General features: G+C 38.3%; 1 protein-coding gene across 2 annotated transcripts in view; it reads right to left on the bottom strand.

Moving 5' to 3' along the window:
- Nucleotides 1–302: 302 nt before the first annotated feature.
- MAMDC2 (MAM domain containing 2) overlaps nt 303–17,077 on the bottom strand; it is a 154,218-nt gene continuing 137,443 nt past the window's right edge. Inside the window, exons 12-14 of one of the 2 annotated variants that reach the window (XM_065907986.1) lie at nt 7,653–7,912; nt 1,337–1,421; nt 303–1,198 (exon numbers count right to left, since the gene is read on the bottom strand). In XM_065907986.1, coding sequence (XP_065764058.1) covers nt 1,134–1,198; nt 1,337–1,421; nt 7,653–7,912 — 410 coding nt within the window. In that variant the 3' untranslated portion in view covers nt 303–1,133. Of the gene's footprint in view, nt 1,199–1,336; nt 1,422–7,652; nt 7,913–17,077 lie in introns of those variants that run through there. The other variant, XM_065907987.1, reaches the window with a different exon arrangement.

Raw genomic sequence — 17,077 nt, 5'->3', positions numbered from 1 at the left:
AGATTCAAATTAGAATCAGCAGTTATACAGTGAAGATATTCATTCAAAAAAATATATTGGGACTTCCCTGGCAGTCTGGTGGTTGAGACTTTGTGCTGATCCTTCATCAGGAAGCTAACTACACCAAAGAATAAAAATAGAAATTTTTTAAAAACAGAGAGAAAAATATGTTGAAGAAGGTTACTTGAGAGTGAGAGATTTTCAAATTATTTTTTATTAGGTAGTCATAATTTCATAATAGCTGTTTGGATATATAAACATGTCTATATAATTTTCTAAACATGTAAATAAAAGATAGTAGTTTACTACATCTGTTTGAATTCATATAACTCAAAACATTACCAAAACATTTATTTTAAAAATCAGTAAAGTTGTTTAACACACTAGAAAAATTTAGGGGTGTATGTACATAAACATTTTCAAGCTTGCTTTACGAAAAAAAAGAGTGCAATTTCTATCCAAGTGTTCAGAATGACTTTCAAAAATAGAAAAAAGAAGGTAGCACTGCTTTGTAATACAGCATTAATTAATACTGACTTACCCTGGAACACTGAAGAAAGATCCTTTGTTATCACATATGGTAAACATATTTAAAAATTAATACTCCATTTCTATGAATAAAACAGAAAATAGACTTTTATTTTCTTAGAATAACTTGTTACCATGAAAAACTGCATTCATTCTGCAGATATTACTGACATCACACATTATTACTTTAAAAATATTTATGATACTTGAAGTTCAAAAGGAAACCCACAAGACCTGTCCTCCTCCCAGTACATTCACTGAATGCAGATTTAAGTGAGCACATCTCATTTGATTGTGCCCTTTATTTGTATACTTTAAAATGACTACAATATAGTACATTTGTAGTTTTAACTGGTACCAAAGTTAAGATGTATGATCTAGGTAAAACCAGCAGCCTGTACTTCTAGTAACAGTTGTCATACGCAAAAAAGAAAAAAAAATAAAAAAGCCCTGAGTCAGTATTTTTTGCAAAAGTAATGAAAAAGAGTGCTCTGAAGTCATTTTATAACTTATGAAATGGTTAAGACTGTCCAGTATTATTTTGTTTTCATTTTGATTGAAGAGAGGTATGGCTTTTGTTTAGTTAATCCGATTCAGATCATTGCTTAATACTCAATTTCATTTAAGTCCTCAGAATATCCTGATGATTGCTGACTTTGATCTTCCATTTCTGTCAGGAAAGACAAATAGACAATATAGTTTTCTCTGTTTTTAATGTAGAAAATACTGAATTTGCATCCTTATGACTTGAAACTACTGCAAATTCCCTTTTCAGTCAAACTTAAATAATTTGAAAAAATATTGTTACCTGCACAGGATCCTGCTTGAAATTTAACATCATCAATGGCAGTATCACTTCTTAGTGACATTCCCCGAATGGCTTCAAAAATTATCTGAAAAATAATGAAATATGAATTTAGAAATAGAGTCATCCTGCTAAAACAATGCTGGTCAGAGGCAGAACTAGGCTGTGTGGGTTTGGAAGCTTAGATTGTTCTCAGGGGCCCACTTTCAGGAAAAGAATACAAAATCACCAATTCAAATTTAGGTACAAAAGGGAATACTTATTTGGAATGTAAAGAAATTCACAACAAATTACTGGAACCTTGGAAATTCGAGTTCCTTTCTTCTGAGACCTCTTTAAGCAATTTCCCAGGAATGTTCACAAAGAAATGCCTCTAGGTGATGATATGTTTTCCCTTGCTACCTAGAATATTCTACTCCTGCCACTCACAGGCCCTGTGGAAGTGAAGGGCCCAGAAGCTTAAGCTTCTGTAGTCTCTCCCTAAATCTACCTTTGTACTAGTTCTAGGTGGGAAAATTAAAACAACAGAAGAGACCCAAGTATGAGCAGCACTGTATAATAGTTAAATTTACCAAAAAGACAATGGTTCACTGACCATGTTAAATACCATAACATCCAAGACACAGCCCAAGAAAAAGAGGAAACCAGTTTCACGACTTTAGATCCTAGAAGAAAATAACTGATCAAATATTCAGGCTCTAGGGAAAATATATCATCAGCTCTAAAACCACTCTAATAATAGCTAATAAACCATGGAATACTCCAGGGAGGCTTGTAGGTAATGAAAATTATCCAGAAGACACACTTGCTCTACTAATTTTATGAGCAAATTATTCCCCATTGGACTAGTTCATGATTTAAATTAAATAAACAATATAAAGTAGATAAATAATAAGCATATGAAACGATCTTGAATTTAATGACTCAAAGAAACTTTAACAACAGCAACGTGGCAAGATAACATTAATAGAAATTCTAAAAATATAACCCTAAACAAGAATTCAAATAAATGGTAAGAAGGGGAAAAAGTGTTCTAATACATCTAGATAGGAGGATATATGAATGTAGTTAATAACTGTTTTGGTTTTCTGGACAACAATGAAATCTGTTTTTTAACCTCCAACTCTGCAATGGAAGTACAACAGAAAATTCACACGATGGAATTATATTCTGAATAGTCTGTGGTTGGGCCAAAACCTTGATTTTATATAACTCTTTCCTTTGAATTTCCTAAATATCTGAGTGATAACCATTTTATAGCATTATGATTTCCCCTTTGTATTATTCCCCTATTTGTATTTGTAAAAATTCTATTAAATAATTGTGGTTATTTTAGAATTAGATAAAAATGTAACTTTTTCTTTCAGTTTAAGTGTGTTTTATTTTCAAATGGTTACTAAGTCATTGTGCATGCATGCTAAGTCGCTTCAGTCCTGTCTGACGCTGTGCAACCCTATGGACTGTAGCCTGCCAGGCTCCTCTGTCCATTGGATTCTCCAGGCAAGAATCCTGGAGTGTGTTGCCATGCCCTTCTACAAGGAATCTTCCTGACCCAGGGACCGAACCTGCATCTCTATCTCCTGCATTGGCAGGCGGGGTTCTTTACCACTAGCGCCACCTGGGAAGCTCAAGTCATTAAGACATAAATACTTGCAGTTTTGACTCAACCACTTGATAAAGGGAACATTAGCTATCTTTTGGTCCAGGGGCACCAGGAAAAAAATTATTGCGATTAAGGGCACCATGAGCAAGAAAATTTGAAGACCTGCTCTTAGTTCAGTACCCAGCACATCATAATTCCTACTAAATGTCAGGCAGTATAATGAACAATATGAATGACAGAAATATTTCACTGAGCTGAGAATTTGTCTAACACTCTCTTTCAATGACATCAAAGGATAAGAAATCAGGAGGAAAACACCTGAGAGCAAAGGAGGAAAGGTAAGCAAGGAATTAAAAGGAAATAAAATCATTCTGTGTTTTTGATCAACAGTGAATCAGGTTCTGCTTAGCACTTTAATAAATCCCTTAGGAAAGGACATGATTAAAATTTTGCTACTTGATACATTTTTTTCTACAAAGAAAATTTGACGACTGGAATATCATCTAGAGGCCACCCAGATATTTCTCCTGTATCAGGGGTCTCCAACCTCTAAGCGGCAGACTAATACCTCCGGTCATTTTTTTTTTTTTTAATTGAAGACTCATTACTTTACAATATTGTAATGGTTTTTGCCGTACATTGACATGAATCAGCCGTGGGTGTACACGTGTTCCCCATCCTGAACCCCCCTCCCACCTCCCTCCCCACCCCATCCCTCAGGGTCATCCCAGTGCACCGGCCCTGAGCGTCCTGTCTCATGCATCAAACCTGGACTGGCCATCTGTTTCATATATGATAATATACATGTTTCAAAGCTGGCAGATCAGTGGTGGCATTAGATTAGAAACTAAGTGCACAATAAATGTGCTTGAATCATCCCGAAATTATCCCCTGTCCCCCCATCTGTGAAAAAAATTTCTTCCATAAAACTGGTCCCTGGTATCAAAAAGGTTGGGGACTGCTGCCCTACTGGATAAATCACAAACGGCAGCAGCACTGCAGTATTCTAAAAACCATCTATACCTGCCCACTCTCTCTGATGATGTGCAGATTGACTTGACTTCTCTAGTTCTCTGCATTTTCCTGACTGCCTGGCTCATAGCCTACTGTTCACTTGACATACCCACTTTGGATGTCTAGTAAGATCAAAAACTATGTGTGTTAAAAACAATAGTAACTGTTAATTTGCCTCCTGCATAAGCTGCCCTCCCTCTTCCAGGTCTGTTCCACCTAAGGTCTCCCTCATCTCAATAAATAGCAACTCCATTCTAGCAGTTGCTCAGGCCAAAACCTTGGTATCATCCTGGCTCCTCCCTTTCTCTCAAACCCCACTTTCCACAAGGAAGGCAGTCCTGCGGGCTTTCTGATGACATCTCATCTCTGCTGCACAGCCCCGCCCACCATGTCTGTTGCCAGGCCCACTGCAGTAGCTTCCAAAATCTCCTCACCCACCACCCACACCACCACAGTCTGTAGGATGGAGTAAGGAGCTCCATGTAGTAGCTAGAATGATCATTTAAAAGTATAAATCAGAACATACTACCTTAAAAGCCTCTAATGGTGTCTTATTGCTCTTGAAATAAATTTCAAACTGTACCATGTGATCCAAGGCCTTTCATGAGTATTTCCTGATATTTCTTTGACCTCATTACCTGATCAGCTTGACTTACTCTTTTTCATAGCACTTACTATCACTTGATGTTACATTATATATTTTTGTTTCACATTTTCTACCTCTCCCCCGCAACTAGAAGCAAACTTAAAAAGTGTAAGAACTGTATGCTGTGTTCATTGCAGTATCCTCAGCACTTAAAAAGAGTAAATGGTCAATAAATACTTACTGAAAAGAGATATTTTGGCCTGAGCTCCTATAGTAGCTCAGTCTGATAACTGATATAGCTATTGAGAATACCAGGTCTGCCATGGTTATAAAGACCAGAAAGATTTGGGAAAGAACATATTTTTAGAAACAATTATATCTTTTTTTATAGTTTGGTACTTTAAAGTTTATAAAACCCTTTCACAAACATCATCTAATTTGACTGTGACTTTAGTGATGTCAGCATGGCAGGCATTATCATCCCATTTTGAAAATGTATTAACAGGCTTCCCTGGTGGCTCAGATGGTAAAGAATCTGTCTGCAGTGCAACAGACCAGGGTTCAATCCCTGGGATGGGAAGATCCCCTGGAGAAGGGAACGCCTACCCACTCCACTATACAACTATACATGCCTGGAGAATTCCATGGACAGAAGAGCCTGGCAGGCTGCAGTCCAAGGGGTTGCAAAGAGTTGGACATGAATGAGCAACTAACACAAACAGTCTCAGAGGGACTGACGTTCCTCCAAGATCACCCAGTGCTTGTGACATCCAGGGCGATGAGTATACGTTGGGACTTCTATGGCAGGAGGGAGTGTAAAACAGGGACTTAGGGATGCAAACACTGGAACCAGTTAAATCTGGGACTGAGTTCTCACTCTGCCACTTACCAGCTGGACATTTGGTTTTCCCCATCTTTAAAGAAGAGCTACAAGATCAGCTGAAAGAACTTATGTACAGCTCTTAGCACTGTGAGTACTTGGCACATAGAAGATGACCATTTACACATGGGAGTCTCTGTGTTTTATTAGACACTAAGATGTTTTGGAGAAACTAGTTCATCCTGGTCTCCAGATAGTCATCTGGGATTCCTGAGGGAATCACAAAATCAAGAAGAACATTCCTCATGGCAGATTGATATCTGTTTCATTCTAGGCCTAAAGGAATGATATGGAATCTTTTTTCCCAAATTGGGAGCCAAAAATCTCTCAGGTCATTCTTTACCCTTTGAGCTTAAATATCCCAAGATGCCACCCCAGGTGCCTCACTACTTTGTACTCAAAAAAATTTCAGACAACAAGTCACCTGGCAAGTCTAATATATGCAAGGACCTATACCCAGGGCTCAGATGCTGTGAAGTCACCTGCTCCACAGATCTCAAATCCTAGAGCTCTTGTGCATCAGCACCATTTGGGGGTTTTAAAAAACATCAATGCTCAGGCTCTGCCTGAGAGACTCAGATTTGTTCCATCTGTGACACAGGTTCTCCATCTTTAGAATGCTCCAGAATCACCACAATTCTTGTTAGGACAGATTTCAGGGCCCTAAGCCCCAGCGTTTCTGGTTCAGTAGCTCCAAGGTAGGGCCTGAGAGTGTGCATTGTAGGTGAGTTTCATTTTAGATGAATATACATTTCAGGTGTTGCTGCTGGTGTCAGGACCACACCTTGAGAATCTTTGAATAGTGTGAGTGCCCTGATAACCTAAAAAAATTAATCTATCATCTCTGAGTGATGATCAGTGATATAAGGAAGTTCATGAGTGATCCATTTTCTTTCTGTAAGCAGATGTTAAATCACTATCAAAATTATTCCTGGGGCTATATATTTTCCTTTACTAAATGTTTAGATAGTTTTATCCACACCAAGATAATGAGACATCCTTGAATAATGGCGCATCTTCCCTCTGTCATCTGTTCTTAGCAATAGCAACCTGGATGACACTGCAACCTGGCTATTCCTATTTGGATCTGTAGAAAATCAATTTTGATTAAGGGGTGGCATAAAATAATGTCTTTATTTTGGACACTTCTTCCTAGGAAGACTTGCTTAAGCCAAGCAGCCAGTGGTTAACATTAAGGGGTGCTCTGGTCCAGAAGAAAGGATAAGGAGGAAGTAGGGCTTTTAGCTGAAGGTCACTCCTGGAATTCTATACAGCAATTTCAGGGATAGTCAAGGGTCTAATGTTATCTGCCTAGAGCTTTCTGGAGCTTTGACTCATGGTAGGCAGGTAAAGGCTTCCTTGCTAGTTCAGTGGTAAAGAACCTATCTGCTAACGCAGGAGACAGGGGTTCCATTCCTGAGTCGGGAAGATCTCCTGGAGAATGAATGGCAACCCACTCCAGATTCTTGCCTGGAAAATCCCATGGACAGAGGAACCTGGTGGACTACAGGCCATCGGAGCCACAAAAGAGTCAAACATGACTTAGTGACTAAAGAAAAACAACCGGCAGGTAAAGTCATAAGCTTTTAGGAGGCTGCTGCTGACTTCTAGGCTAGTTGACTGCTTGATCTCACCCACTGGAATTGAACAGGCTCCTTCTTATTGCTGCTCAGATTCCCTTATAATTGGGATCCTGCAGGAAGGAAGTCTTCTACTGCCTCAAGGCAGGCCCAGGACATAGGATCAAGATTCAGTTTCTTCTGCATCAGTTGCAGACAGAGGCTTAAAAATGTACACTGGATCATGTACTCTGTTAAATAGAAGCTTACAACAGCAGCCCTTGCATGTGGCTAATGATGAGTGAAAGATGCAGCTGCAACAACTAATTAGGTAATACCAGGTTTAGAAGAAAGAGAAGCTCTGTTTTGGAGGTTTTCAGGACACAGAATATAACTGACACTCAAAATGTACCAACATGAAAATAGCTCTAGTTTCACTATTGAGTTGCAAAAATTACTCTATGTATAAATACCCAAAGCTTTCTCTTTCTAATTCCCCTTTCACTGCTTAGGTTCAATCAATATAGACTAATTATATTTACTCTTAAATAAATACTACCTCTGTCTTTGACCCTGAAAAAGAACAAAACAGTCTTGATGGTAGCAAGAAAAAGAAAGAGCATCAGACGCGTACAGGTACATTTCCCATCATTTGGTTCTCGTCTCCCTTGGCTCACCTGGTGCTGCCTCTCACAGCTGTATTCAATCAGCGCCCGTAGCCAGGAGATGCTCTGTTCACCTCTTCTTCTCCACAAGAGAGACTCTTCACTGTCGCCTTCCTTTTTCAGATAAACATTCAGGAGGCCAGTCCCTGCTCCATACATGTGGTAGAAAAAGGTCAAGCACTGTTTTCCAGTGACTCCTCGTAGAGGCCTGGATGAGAGTCGTGCTTTTTGTCCATATACCAAGTGGGAAGCCTCGATGTACATGTAGTAGCCTTGAGAGCAATGCAACATCAGGTATTGTTAAAAAGGACACATCATATTCTCTTCTAACATATATATATATATTCAGATTATTTTCCATTATAGATTATTACAATATATTAAATACTGTTCCCTGTGTTATACATTAAATCCCTGTTGCTTATCTATTCTATGTATAGCAATTTGTATCTGTTAACCCCATACTCTGAATTTATTCTGCCCCTCATTTCCCTTTTGAGTACTGTTCCTGGAAACAAATTAGAGTCAATGAATGACTTGACTACAGTACTGATAAAGGAGTTCATAATTTTGGAGAATGTGTATAATCCAAGAAAGATAAATATGCTACAAGATTTTGACCATCAAAATAAGTGTTTTCATGTAATAATTTATAATTCAGTTTAGTATACAGGAGGTAATTAATATACTAGTATTGTGCCACTGAGGTGGTAATTAACATAAGAATTTATCCTACTAATCCATGGACAATATTTTGAACTTCCATCATTGGTTTAGGGGAATGGTCAGGTAGATGAGGTTCAAGTCTTGGTTCTAATAGTTATTGTCTGTGTGACTGTGATCTAATGGATTATCCCGTCTGAACCTAAATTCAATTAAAAAATTTGTTGTTGTTCAGTTGCTAGGTTATGTCTGACTCTTTGCAACCCCATGAACTGTAGCATTCCAGGCTTCTCTGTTCTTCACTATCTCCCTGAGTTTAAAACTAATGGTTAATAAACCTGTGCTATAGAGTTGTGAGAATTAAATAATGTGTGTGACATGTGTCCACATGTAATATGTATTCAAATGTGTTTTCTGCCCTGCTTTCCTGAGATTTTTCTGTGACACTTCTTGAAAATATAATTGTACAATATTTCAGTTCAGTTCAGTTGCTCTTTGTGACCCCATGGACTATAGCACACCAGGCTTCCCTGTCCTTCACCAACTCCCAGAGTTTGCTCAAACTCACGTCCATTGAGTCAATGATGTCATTCAACCACATCATTCCCTGCCGTCCCCTTCTCCTCCCGCCTTCAATCTTTCCCAGCATCAGGGTCTTTTCCAATGAGTCAGTTCTTCACATCAGGTGGCCAAAGTATTGGAGTTTCTGCTTCAGCATCAGTCCTTCCAATGAATATTCAGGATTGATTGGTTTGATCTCCTTGCAGTCAGAGGGACTCTCAAGAGTCTTCTCCAACACCACAGTTCAAAAGCATCAATTCTTCGGCACTCAGCTTTCTTTACAGTCCAACTCTCACATCCACACATGACTACTGAAAAAACCACAGCTTTGACTAAATGGACCTTTGCTGGCAAAGTAATGTCTCTGCTTTTCAATATGTTGTCTAGGTTTGTCATAGCTTTTCTTCCAAGGAGCAAGCATTTTTCAATTTTATGGCTGCAGTCACCATTTGCAGTGATTCTGAAGCCCAAGAAAATAAAGTATCTCACTGCTTCCATTGTTTCCCCATCTATTTGCCATGAAGTGATGGGACCAGATGCTATGATCTTAGTTTTCTGAATGTTGAGCTTTAAGCCAACTTTTTCACTCTCCTCTTTCACTTTCATCAAGAGGCTCTTTAGTTCTTCTTTGCTTTCTGCCATAAGCGTGGTGTCATCTGCATATCTGAGGTTATTGATACTTCTCCCGGCAATCCTGATTCCAGATTGTGCTTCATCTAGCCTGGCATTTCGCATGATGTACCCTGAATATAAGTTAAATAAGTAGGGTGACAATATATACCCTTGACGTACTCCTTTCCCAATTTGGAACCAGTTTTAACTGTTGCTACTTGACCTGCATACAGATTTCTCAGGAGACAGGTAAAGTGGTCTGGTAGTCCCATCTCTTTAAGAGTTTTCCACAGTTTATTGTGATCCATACAGACTACAATATTTAATGTTATTATGACATTTAACATATTTTATATCTTATACTTCATACACTATATACTGTATGTTAATTATATAACACTTTACATTTGTATTTTCCTTTCCTAATTTTAGTTTTTTTTTTTTTTAATGTGCTTGTTTTAGGCAGAAGCAGGATTAATCTGCACGTAAATTTGAAGCCTGTCTCCACTGGCTCCAACAGTCAATTATGTGCCTTCTGTTGGTAGGTCCAAATGGCTTCACTCTGGTAGTTTGAAATGGTCTACAATGGAAGTATTAATACTACAGAAATGGGACATAACTACAAGTCAGCCCCCCCCCCATAAAAAATAGAGCTGTTGGTGTTAAATAATTACCATGAAGCCACTAAAATAAGCGATATAATAATAGTAATTTCCAGGACAATACACCCATAATATAATTCTATGAACCTCTGGCCCATGTTTAAAAAAAGTCATGGACTGTATATAAGTAGTTCTCAACCTTCCCTCATTTGATGAAAGATTTATATCTCTTCAATCTGAAAAAATATGCATAAATTTTTATATCCAGTTGCATCTTCTTCTTTGCCAATATTGACTTTTTTACATACATGATGTAAAAATTTTTACATAGTGTTATCTCTCTATTATTTCACATGGAAATTAATGGCTGCACTGAAGGAAAAAAAGAGTTCCCAAATATTGCATGCAAAGGAAATGGCTTCTAGAGCATCTTTAAAGTTTTAAGTTTAGTCAGTGAAGTCTATTCATTTCTCAAAAGGCAATGCTTGAGACACCCCAACCAGAATTGATCAGAGGCTCCAGCCTTGCTCCTTCAAGGCATTCCTCCTTTTCCTTTCCCTCATTTCCACAGATCTGAGAATCCAACGGTCTATTACAAGGGTGGGAGAAAAAGTCCTGCCCCATTTGGTCTTATCAAATCTTGTGCGCTGTGCAAGCCCTCCCTCAGTGTTTCACTCAGCGAAGTTACCACCCTGCAAAACTGGGCAATCGGTCCTGGGCTTTGTCAACCAGTCATCCGCATGACCTCCTCTAAACTTCTGGGATACTGTTGCATGTCTGCTGCGCTCACCAGTGACATCCTCATGACTGAAAGCAAGGGTCAGCATTCAGTTCTTGTCCTTCTTGTCATTAGCAGCCCTGGACACAGTGGATCACTCCTGCCTCCTAGAAGGACTTTCTTATTTGGTTTGCAGGACGCTGACCTCTCCTGGTTTTTCTCCCACTTCTCTGGTCCCTCCTTTGCTGGTTCACCTTTTCTTCTCTGACCTCTTGATCTAGACCCAATGTTTGAATCTCTCCATTCTCGCTCACTTCTTTGGTGATTTCATCTTTTTTCATGGCTTGAAATACTATATGTGTTGTTATATCTCAAATTTTAATTTCCAACCTCTTTCCTAAAATCCAGACTTGTTATTGAAAGTGCCTAATGGACATCTCCTCTTTTTGTCAAGTAGATATCTCTAACTGAACTTGGTCAAAACTACTCTCCTAACAGCCTCACTCTAAAGCTCACCCCACCCTTTTTAGTTGTCCAGGCCCCAAACCTGGCCATTCTTTATATCCTCTCACTCTTCACATCCAGATGGTCAGGAAATTCTGTTGGTTCTACCTTCAGAATATGTCCAGAATCCAATCACTTCTCTCCTTACCACCTCCAATGCTACCTCCCAATCTGAGCCAGAATTATTTCTGACTTGGATTAATTCAACACCTCCCAACAAATCTGCCTGCTTTTATGCTAGTTCTCTGCAATCTAATCTGAACATCCATAGTAAAACAATAGCTAAATTTCACCATTCCTCTGTTCAAAACCCTCCACTAGCTCAGCATTTCACTGCAATCTAATCTGAACACAGCATCCATAGTAAAACAATAGTAAAACAATAGCTAAATTTCACCATTCCTCTGTTCAAAACCCTCCACTAGTTCAGCATTTCACTCCAAGTAAGAGCTGAACGCCTGACAATATATAAGGCTCTACATAACTCCTGCTCATTCTCCTACCTCTCTGATTCCTACCACCTTTCTCCTCACTCACTCTGAGTCTTGAGGACACACTGGAGCTCTATACCATTCCTGGAATGTAGTAAGTTTGCTACCACCCCAGGGCCTTTGCATGTGCTAATCTCTGCCTACAATGACTTTTCTCTCAAATAGTCTCACGTCTTACTCTCTCACCTCTAAGTCTTTACCCAGATATTACCTTTTCTATTAGGCTTATTCTGACTACACTGTTTCAAATAGCAATCCCCCCTCCTCTGGTACTCTTCTTTCTCTATGCCCTAATTTATTATTTTTCATACCATTTAATTGCCTCTTAACATACTATATAACATTCCTGTTTTTATGTTTGTCTGTCTCCTTCTTCTAAAACACTCAAAGGCAGAGATATTTCCTTGTTTACTTTACTGCTATGCCCCCAGGTCCTAGAGCAGTGTCTGGAACATAGCAGATGCTCAATAAATATTTGTTGAATGAACAAAAAGCACAGACCAGTCTGACCATTTCCAGAGCACATGGCTCTACCAAGGTTACTCCAGTTGTGTGAAGATCTTGGCAATGAGACATGTACTTGACTAGGATGCTCCAAAGCAAAGTAGGAACAAGTCCAAATTTTGAAAAAAATCACATTTTAAAGAAAATGTTCTCAACCTAGTTCCATACCATCTGACTGTCTTTTTTGTTTTTTTGTTTTTTTTTTTTTTAGCCAAACACACATTCTTTAACTTCATTACCTTCATTCTTTCACTGGCAAGAAAATTGCTACATAAGAAGCACTGGGGTTTTTACATTTCCAGCAATGAAAGAAAATCTTATGGTTCTTTTCTTTAATATTTTCTAACTTAAGCTAGGCTTAAGTTTACATCCAGCTAGGCTGGATGTAAACAAATACTGATACACAAAACTCTAACAGAAGGGTGTATTTAATTTAATCCCATGGAAAATAAAGTCAAAACATGAACATGGTTTATCACCTACTATGCACAAAGGTGTTCTGTACTAGCCTAAACGTAAATTAGTATAGCACACTGAAAAATATTGCCTCTAAAAATAATTCTTAAGGAAATAAGAAGAAAGTCAAAGAAAAATAACTTTGGTACCTGCCTTCGGGACTCTCAAAAGGTCCACTTGAATCCCAAGAAAAGGACCTTAGCTAAAGATGAAATACTTAATGGGAGGGGGAGGATAGGGGACAGGGAGGCTCCTCTGAAAGATGCTGTCACTGAAAAACTGGAAAGAAAAGAGTATTGTGGGCCTACAACAGGAAGTCTTTTCAGAATGGAAAGAAAGCAATGGGTCCATTATAAGTGAGAGATGACGCAAGAAGTATCTTCCATCTAGCGATGATGGTATGTAATCCCAGTGATGACATATGCTGTCATATGTGATGACTAGTGATGACATCACTAGTCGCTCAGTCATGTCTGACTCTTTGTGACCCCAGAACTGTAGCCCACTAGGCTCCTCTGTCCATGAGGATGCTCCAGGCAAGAGTACTAGAGTGGGTTGCTATTTTCTTCTCCAGGGGATCTTCCCAACCCAGGGATTGAACTCAGGTCTCCCGCATCACAGGTGGATTCTTTACTATCTAAGCCACCAAGGAAGCCCAAGTCCTGGTCAAAATCATCTGAGGTCCCGCTAGAGTGGTAAACCTCCAGGATCATCCAACTGAGTCTTCCTTGTGTGAGTACAGGGCACTAATCAGTCAGCCTCAACTGGGTGAAGCATTACCCTGGTGATGCTGTCCTCTCATGAGTCTCTGGGTCTTGGGTATCAGGCTGAAGCCATTACCTAAGGTTTCTAGTTCCAGAGATCGTTGTGTTTAGTACCATGATATATGAAAGGAAAGCTCCTGAACTGTTTGACATGTGTAACTGCTGCTTTTGGAAGAGACGGAGAATAGCCAGGGGAACATTAGTATAATGACACCTTTCTGGGGCACAGGCACTAGCCTACTTTTCTTGAGTAACGTTGACCTTTCTAAAACTCCTTCAGGCTACAGTTTCTGTTTTAAGCCCATACATATATCCCTTTAGGCAATACTGATTTAGACTAATCTAGACCAACATCTATACCTAAAAATAATTGTCTCATATTTGTCAACTGATCAGAATCTGTCTGTCTCGTGCCCAGACCAATTATTCCTCTTGATTCCAAATATGTTTTTCTTCTTGACTTGCATGTGACATTTCCTTTCCCCAGAAAAGATCAGAGCTTCATGGAGAGACAGTCGGCCTCACATGTGTTTGGAAAGCAGAGAAAAGCCCTGTGTGTTGACAAGCTTTGCCACATTCCAACTCCAAATGCTGTCTGTCTCAGCAAACAAAAGCTCTCTGGATGGGAGCCAGGCGCCCCAGCGATGAAACCTCAAACTGGTTCATGTGTCCCTGCACATGAAGGATTCCAGTCTGTGGAAGGGATTATTAACTGGAGAAAACAAATTACTTTCTTTCTGTGGATCACTGTTTAACATTCAAGATAGGGGTTCCAGTGGGTCTACTGGGAGATCAGGGTCCCATCTGTTCTTTGCTCAGCAACTGTGATGTGTTGAGACACAGCATATTCGTAATTGGGAGCAGTGACGCAGCTGTTCCTCTAGTCTTGCCGCCCTCTCTCACCAGGGCTGGGAAGGAGTGGGAGGCCATGCGGAATGAACAGCTAGCTGCTTCATTAAGCCGGAAGACAATTCTTAACAATCAGGGGGAAAAAATATCAATATTTTGGGAAGAACAACTGCTAAATATGTCTCTCTCTAAAATTATTGTTCTTTATTATATTTTTTAAATGGTTTTTAAAGTGAGTCATAAATGAGTGGTTATTAACTTATTGGGGACAGAGTTTCAACTTGGGAAAACTTTTAACAGTTCTGAGGTGCTGATGGTTACACAAAAGGTATATGTACTTAATACCACTGAATTATGTACGTAAAAATTACTAAAATGGTAAATTTTATGTTTTGTATATTTTACCACTATTTTTAAAAAAGCTTGTCATAGAAGTCTTCTCTTGGGTAAGTAGGGTCCAACAATACCAGAAATTAGTGTGATAAGATAAATTATGAAAAAACTGAGGAGACTGGAGATTTTATTATTCTAGAGTTAATTGCCCTTATAGTTTCAGACTAGTTGAGTAGCATTGTTACATGTCTAGATATCAGCTACCAAAATTCTTAAAAGACAAGGACTTGAATGAGACTGCTATTAAATTTCAGCTATTAATATATAACCAACACATTAAATATATAGTTTTTATTTTCTTTTGTGTCAACAGAATAATTTATAAGTGCATGCCATTATTTGGTATTTTAATGTATCACTCATCACAAGAAGGTTCATATAAGACTCCTACCTTTATTTAGTAGTGTGTTGGAGAGAGTTTAATTGCCAGAAGTACAGAAGATGTAGTGAAACACTGAACAGTACCACAGAAGAAACTGATGGTGTCTCTTTATTTGGAAATTATTTAAAAAGAAAATGATGAATAGCTACTTTTCTAGGACGTAGCTGTGGGAAAGAGATAGGGAAAATTGGATGACTTTTAATCTATTCACTGGTGGACTCAGCGAGCTAGGAAATGTTACAGTTGAAGGCATTTTCTCGCTAAACTGGAGAGTTATCTGTTGATTTATTTATTCTACTATCTTTTGGTCACAAAACCTATGTAAACTCCAGGACAACTAAAACAATTATTTAAGAAGAATTCTGATAGTATGGCATCACATTAATAATATAATATTATTATATAAATATAATCATATAATAAAATTATAATAACCAATAAAACCCTTGGAACTTTGTTAAGATTTGTCTTTACTATCTTGTAAAAGAAATAGCATCAGTGTCAAGGAACTTTCTGATTCTGCCAGGATAGAGCTATTCAAATAGATGCTGACAAGAAATGGACAAACAGGTCCTGCAGAGTCCATTTCAGTTCAGTGGAAGTTAAGATTTATCTGTCACAAGTGTTTTTATTATTTTATCAAACAGGGAGCCAAATGGTTGGGCTAGAATATTGTCTTTGTTGTTGTTTCTAGTAGAATGACATGTTCTATTAGATGACTGACAAACACTGGAAATGTTTCCCCAACGTTAGCCACACAAATACCACTATATTTGTATTACTTATCCACATACTACCTGTACTATTATTCATTTGATATATTTCTTTAAATAGATTTCACTTTTTAATCCTTTGATTTTAAATCCATTATTTAAATAGGAAACTGCATATTAGCATGAAAACAGAAAACAAGCTATAGATTTGGGAAATAATGGTGTTGCTGTACTGATTATATATTTTGCTTTTACATGAATAGTACTATCAAATTAAAAATAGTCATCTACTTAACCCTTAAATCACCCAGTGGTACTTTGGAAGACACTGGTTTAAGGCCTAGCAAATCTTTTGGTTACTACTATGTCATTTTATTTGTAATTATATGCCATGGTTTTCTATGTATAAAAACACAAATGACACAAAAGACTGAGTCCAAGAAAGTCTCCCAGAAATGAACCCCAGATGAACATCAGATTTTGTGAATGAGTCATTAACTACAAAAATAGTAATATCATTTTCATTTTAGTGGAGCTTATATAGTATTAGTTCTTTCAGAAATACAACCTTGGTTAATCATCATAGCAGCCCAAAGAGATTAGCAGGGCATCTGCTGTTATGTGATGCATGACTCATGATAGGTACTTAGAAAATATGGAGTAAATCAAGATCGTAGAAACTCTGCTCTATATAACATGACAATTACTCCCAGTTCTAAGATGTTTCATCTTATAAACATGTAGCTTATGACACTGGTGGCTTTAACAAACATTCGTTTTAAAGGGGTATTTAATTGCTTATACCTTAATTTATGAATGGGTGATCCTTGTCATATTGTAATCTGAAAACCAATATATCAGCCCACATTGGCCATTAGAGGGCATTGTGTATATTAACCCTCAAAGGCGAAGCTACCCTTTGCGGGTTTAGGCTACACAGTGGCTCTGGGCACTGCAGTTAAACTGACAATATTGGCTCACAGACCAGAGAAAACTTAGATACTTTCTGATGGGTTACATTTCAGTGGATGTCTAAAAATACCATCAGTTTGAATATATCCTTTCCAAGAGCAGACAGCTTTTTCTGGTACGAAGGGTGATAGGTATGAGATTACGTGGCTGTGTGAAGAATTGTGCTTTTCACATGTAAGCTGTCCCAGCTGTTTGAAGTCGTGTGTGGTCTCCTACGATCATGTGGGCTGGAAAACTCTGGTGAAACAATGTG

Source organism: Muntiacus reevesi, chromosome 17 (genome assembly GCF_963930625.1).
Source record: "Muntiacus reevesi chromosome 17, mMunRee1.1, whole genome shotgun sequence".
NCBI classification, from domain to species: Eukaryota; Metazoa; Chordata; class Mammalia; order Artiodactyla; family Cervidae; genus Muntiacus; species Muntiacus reevesi.
This window is presented reverse-complemented; position numbering and strand designations above follow the sequence as displayed.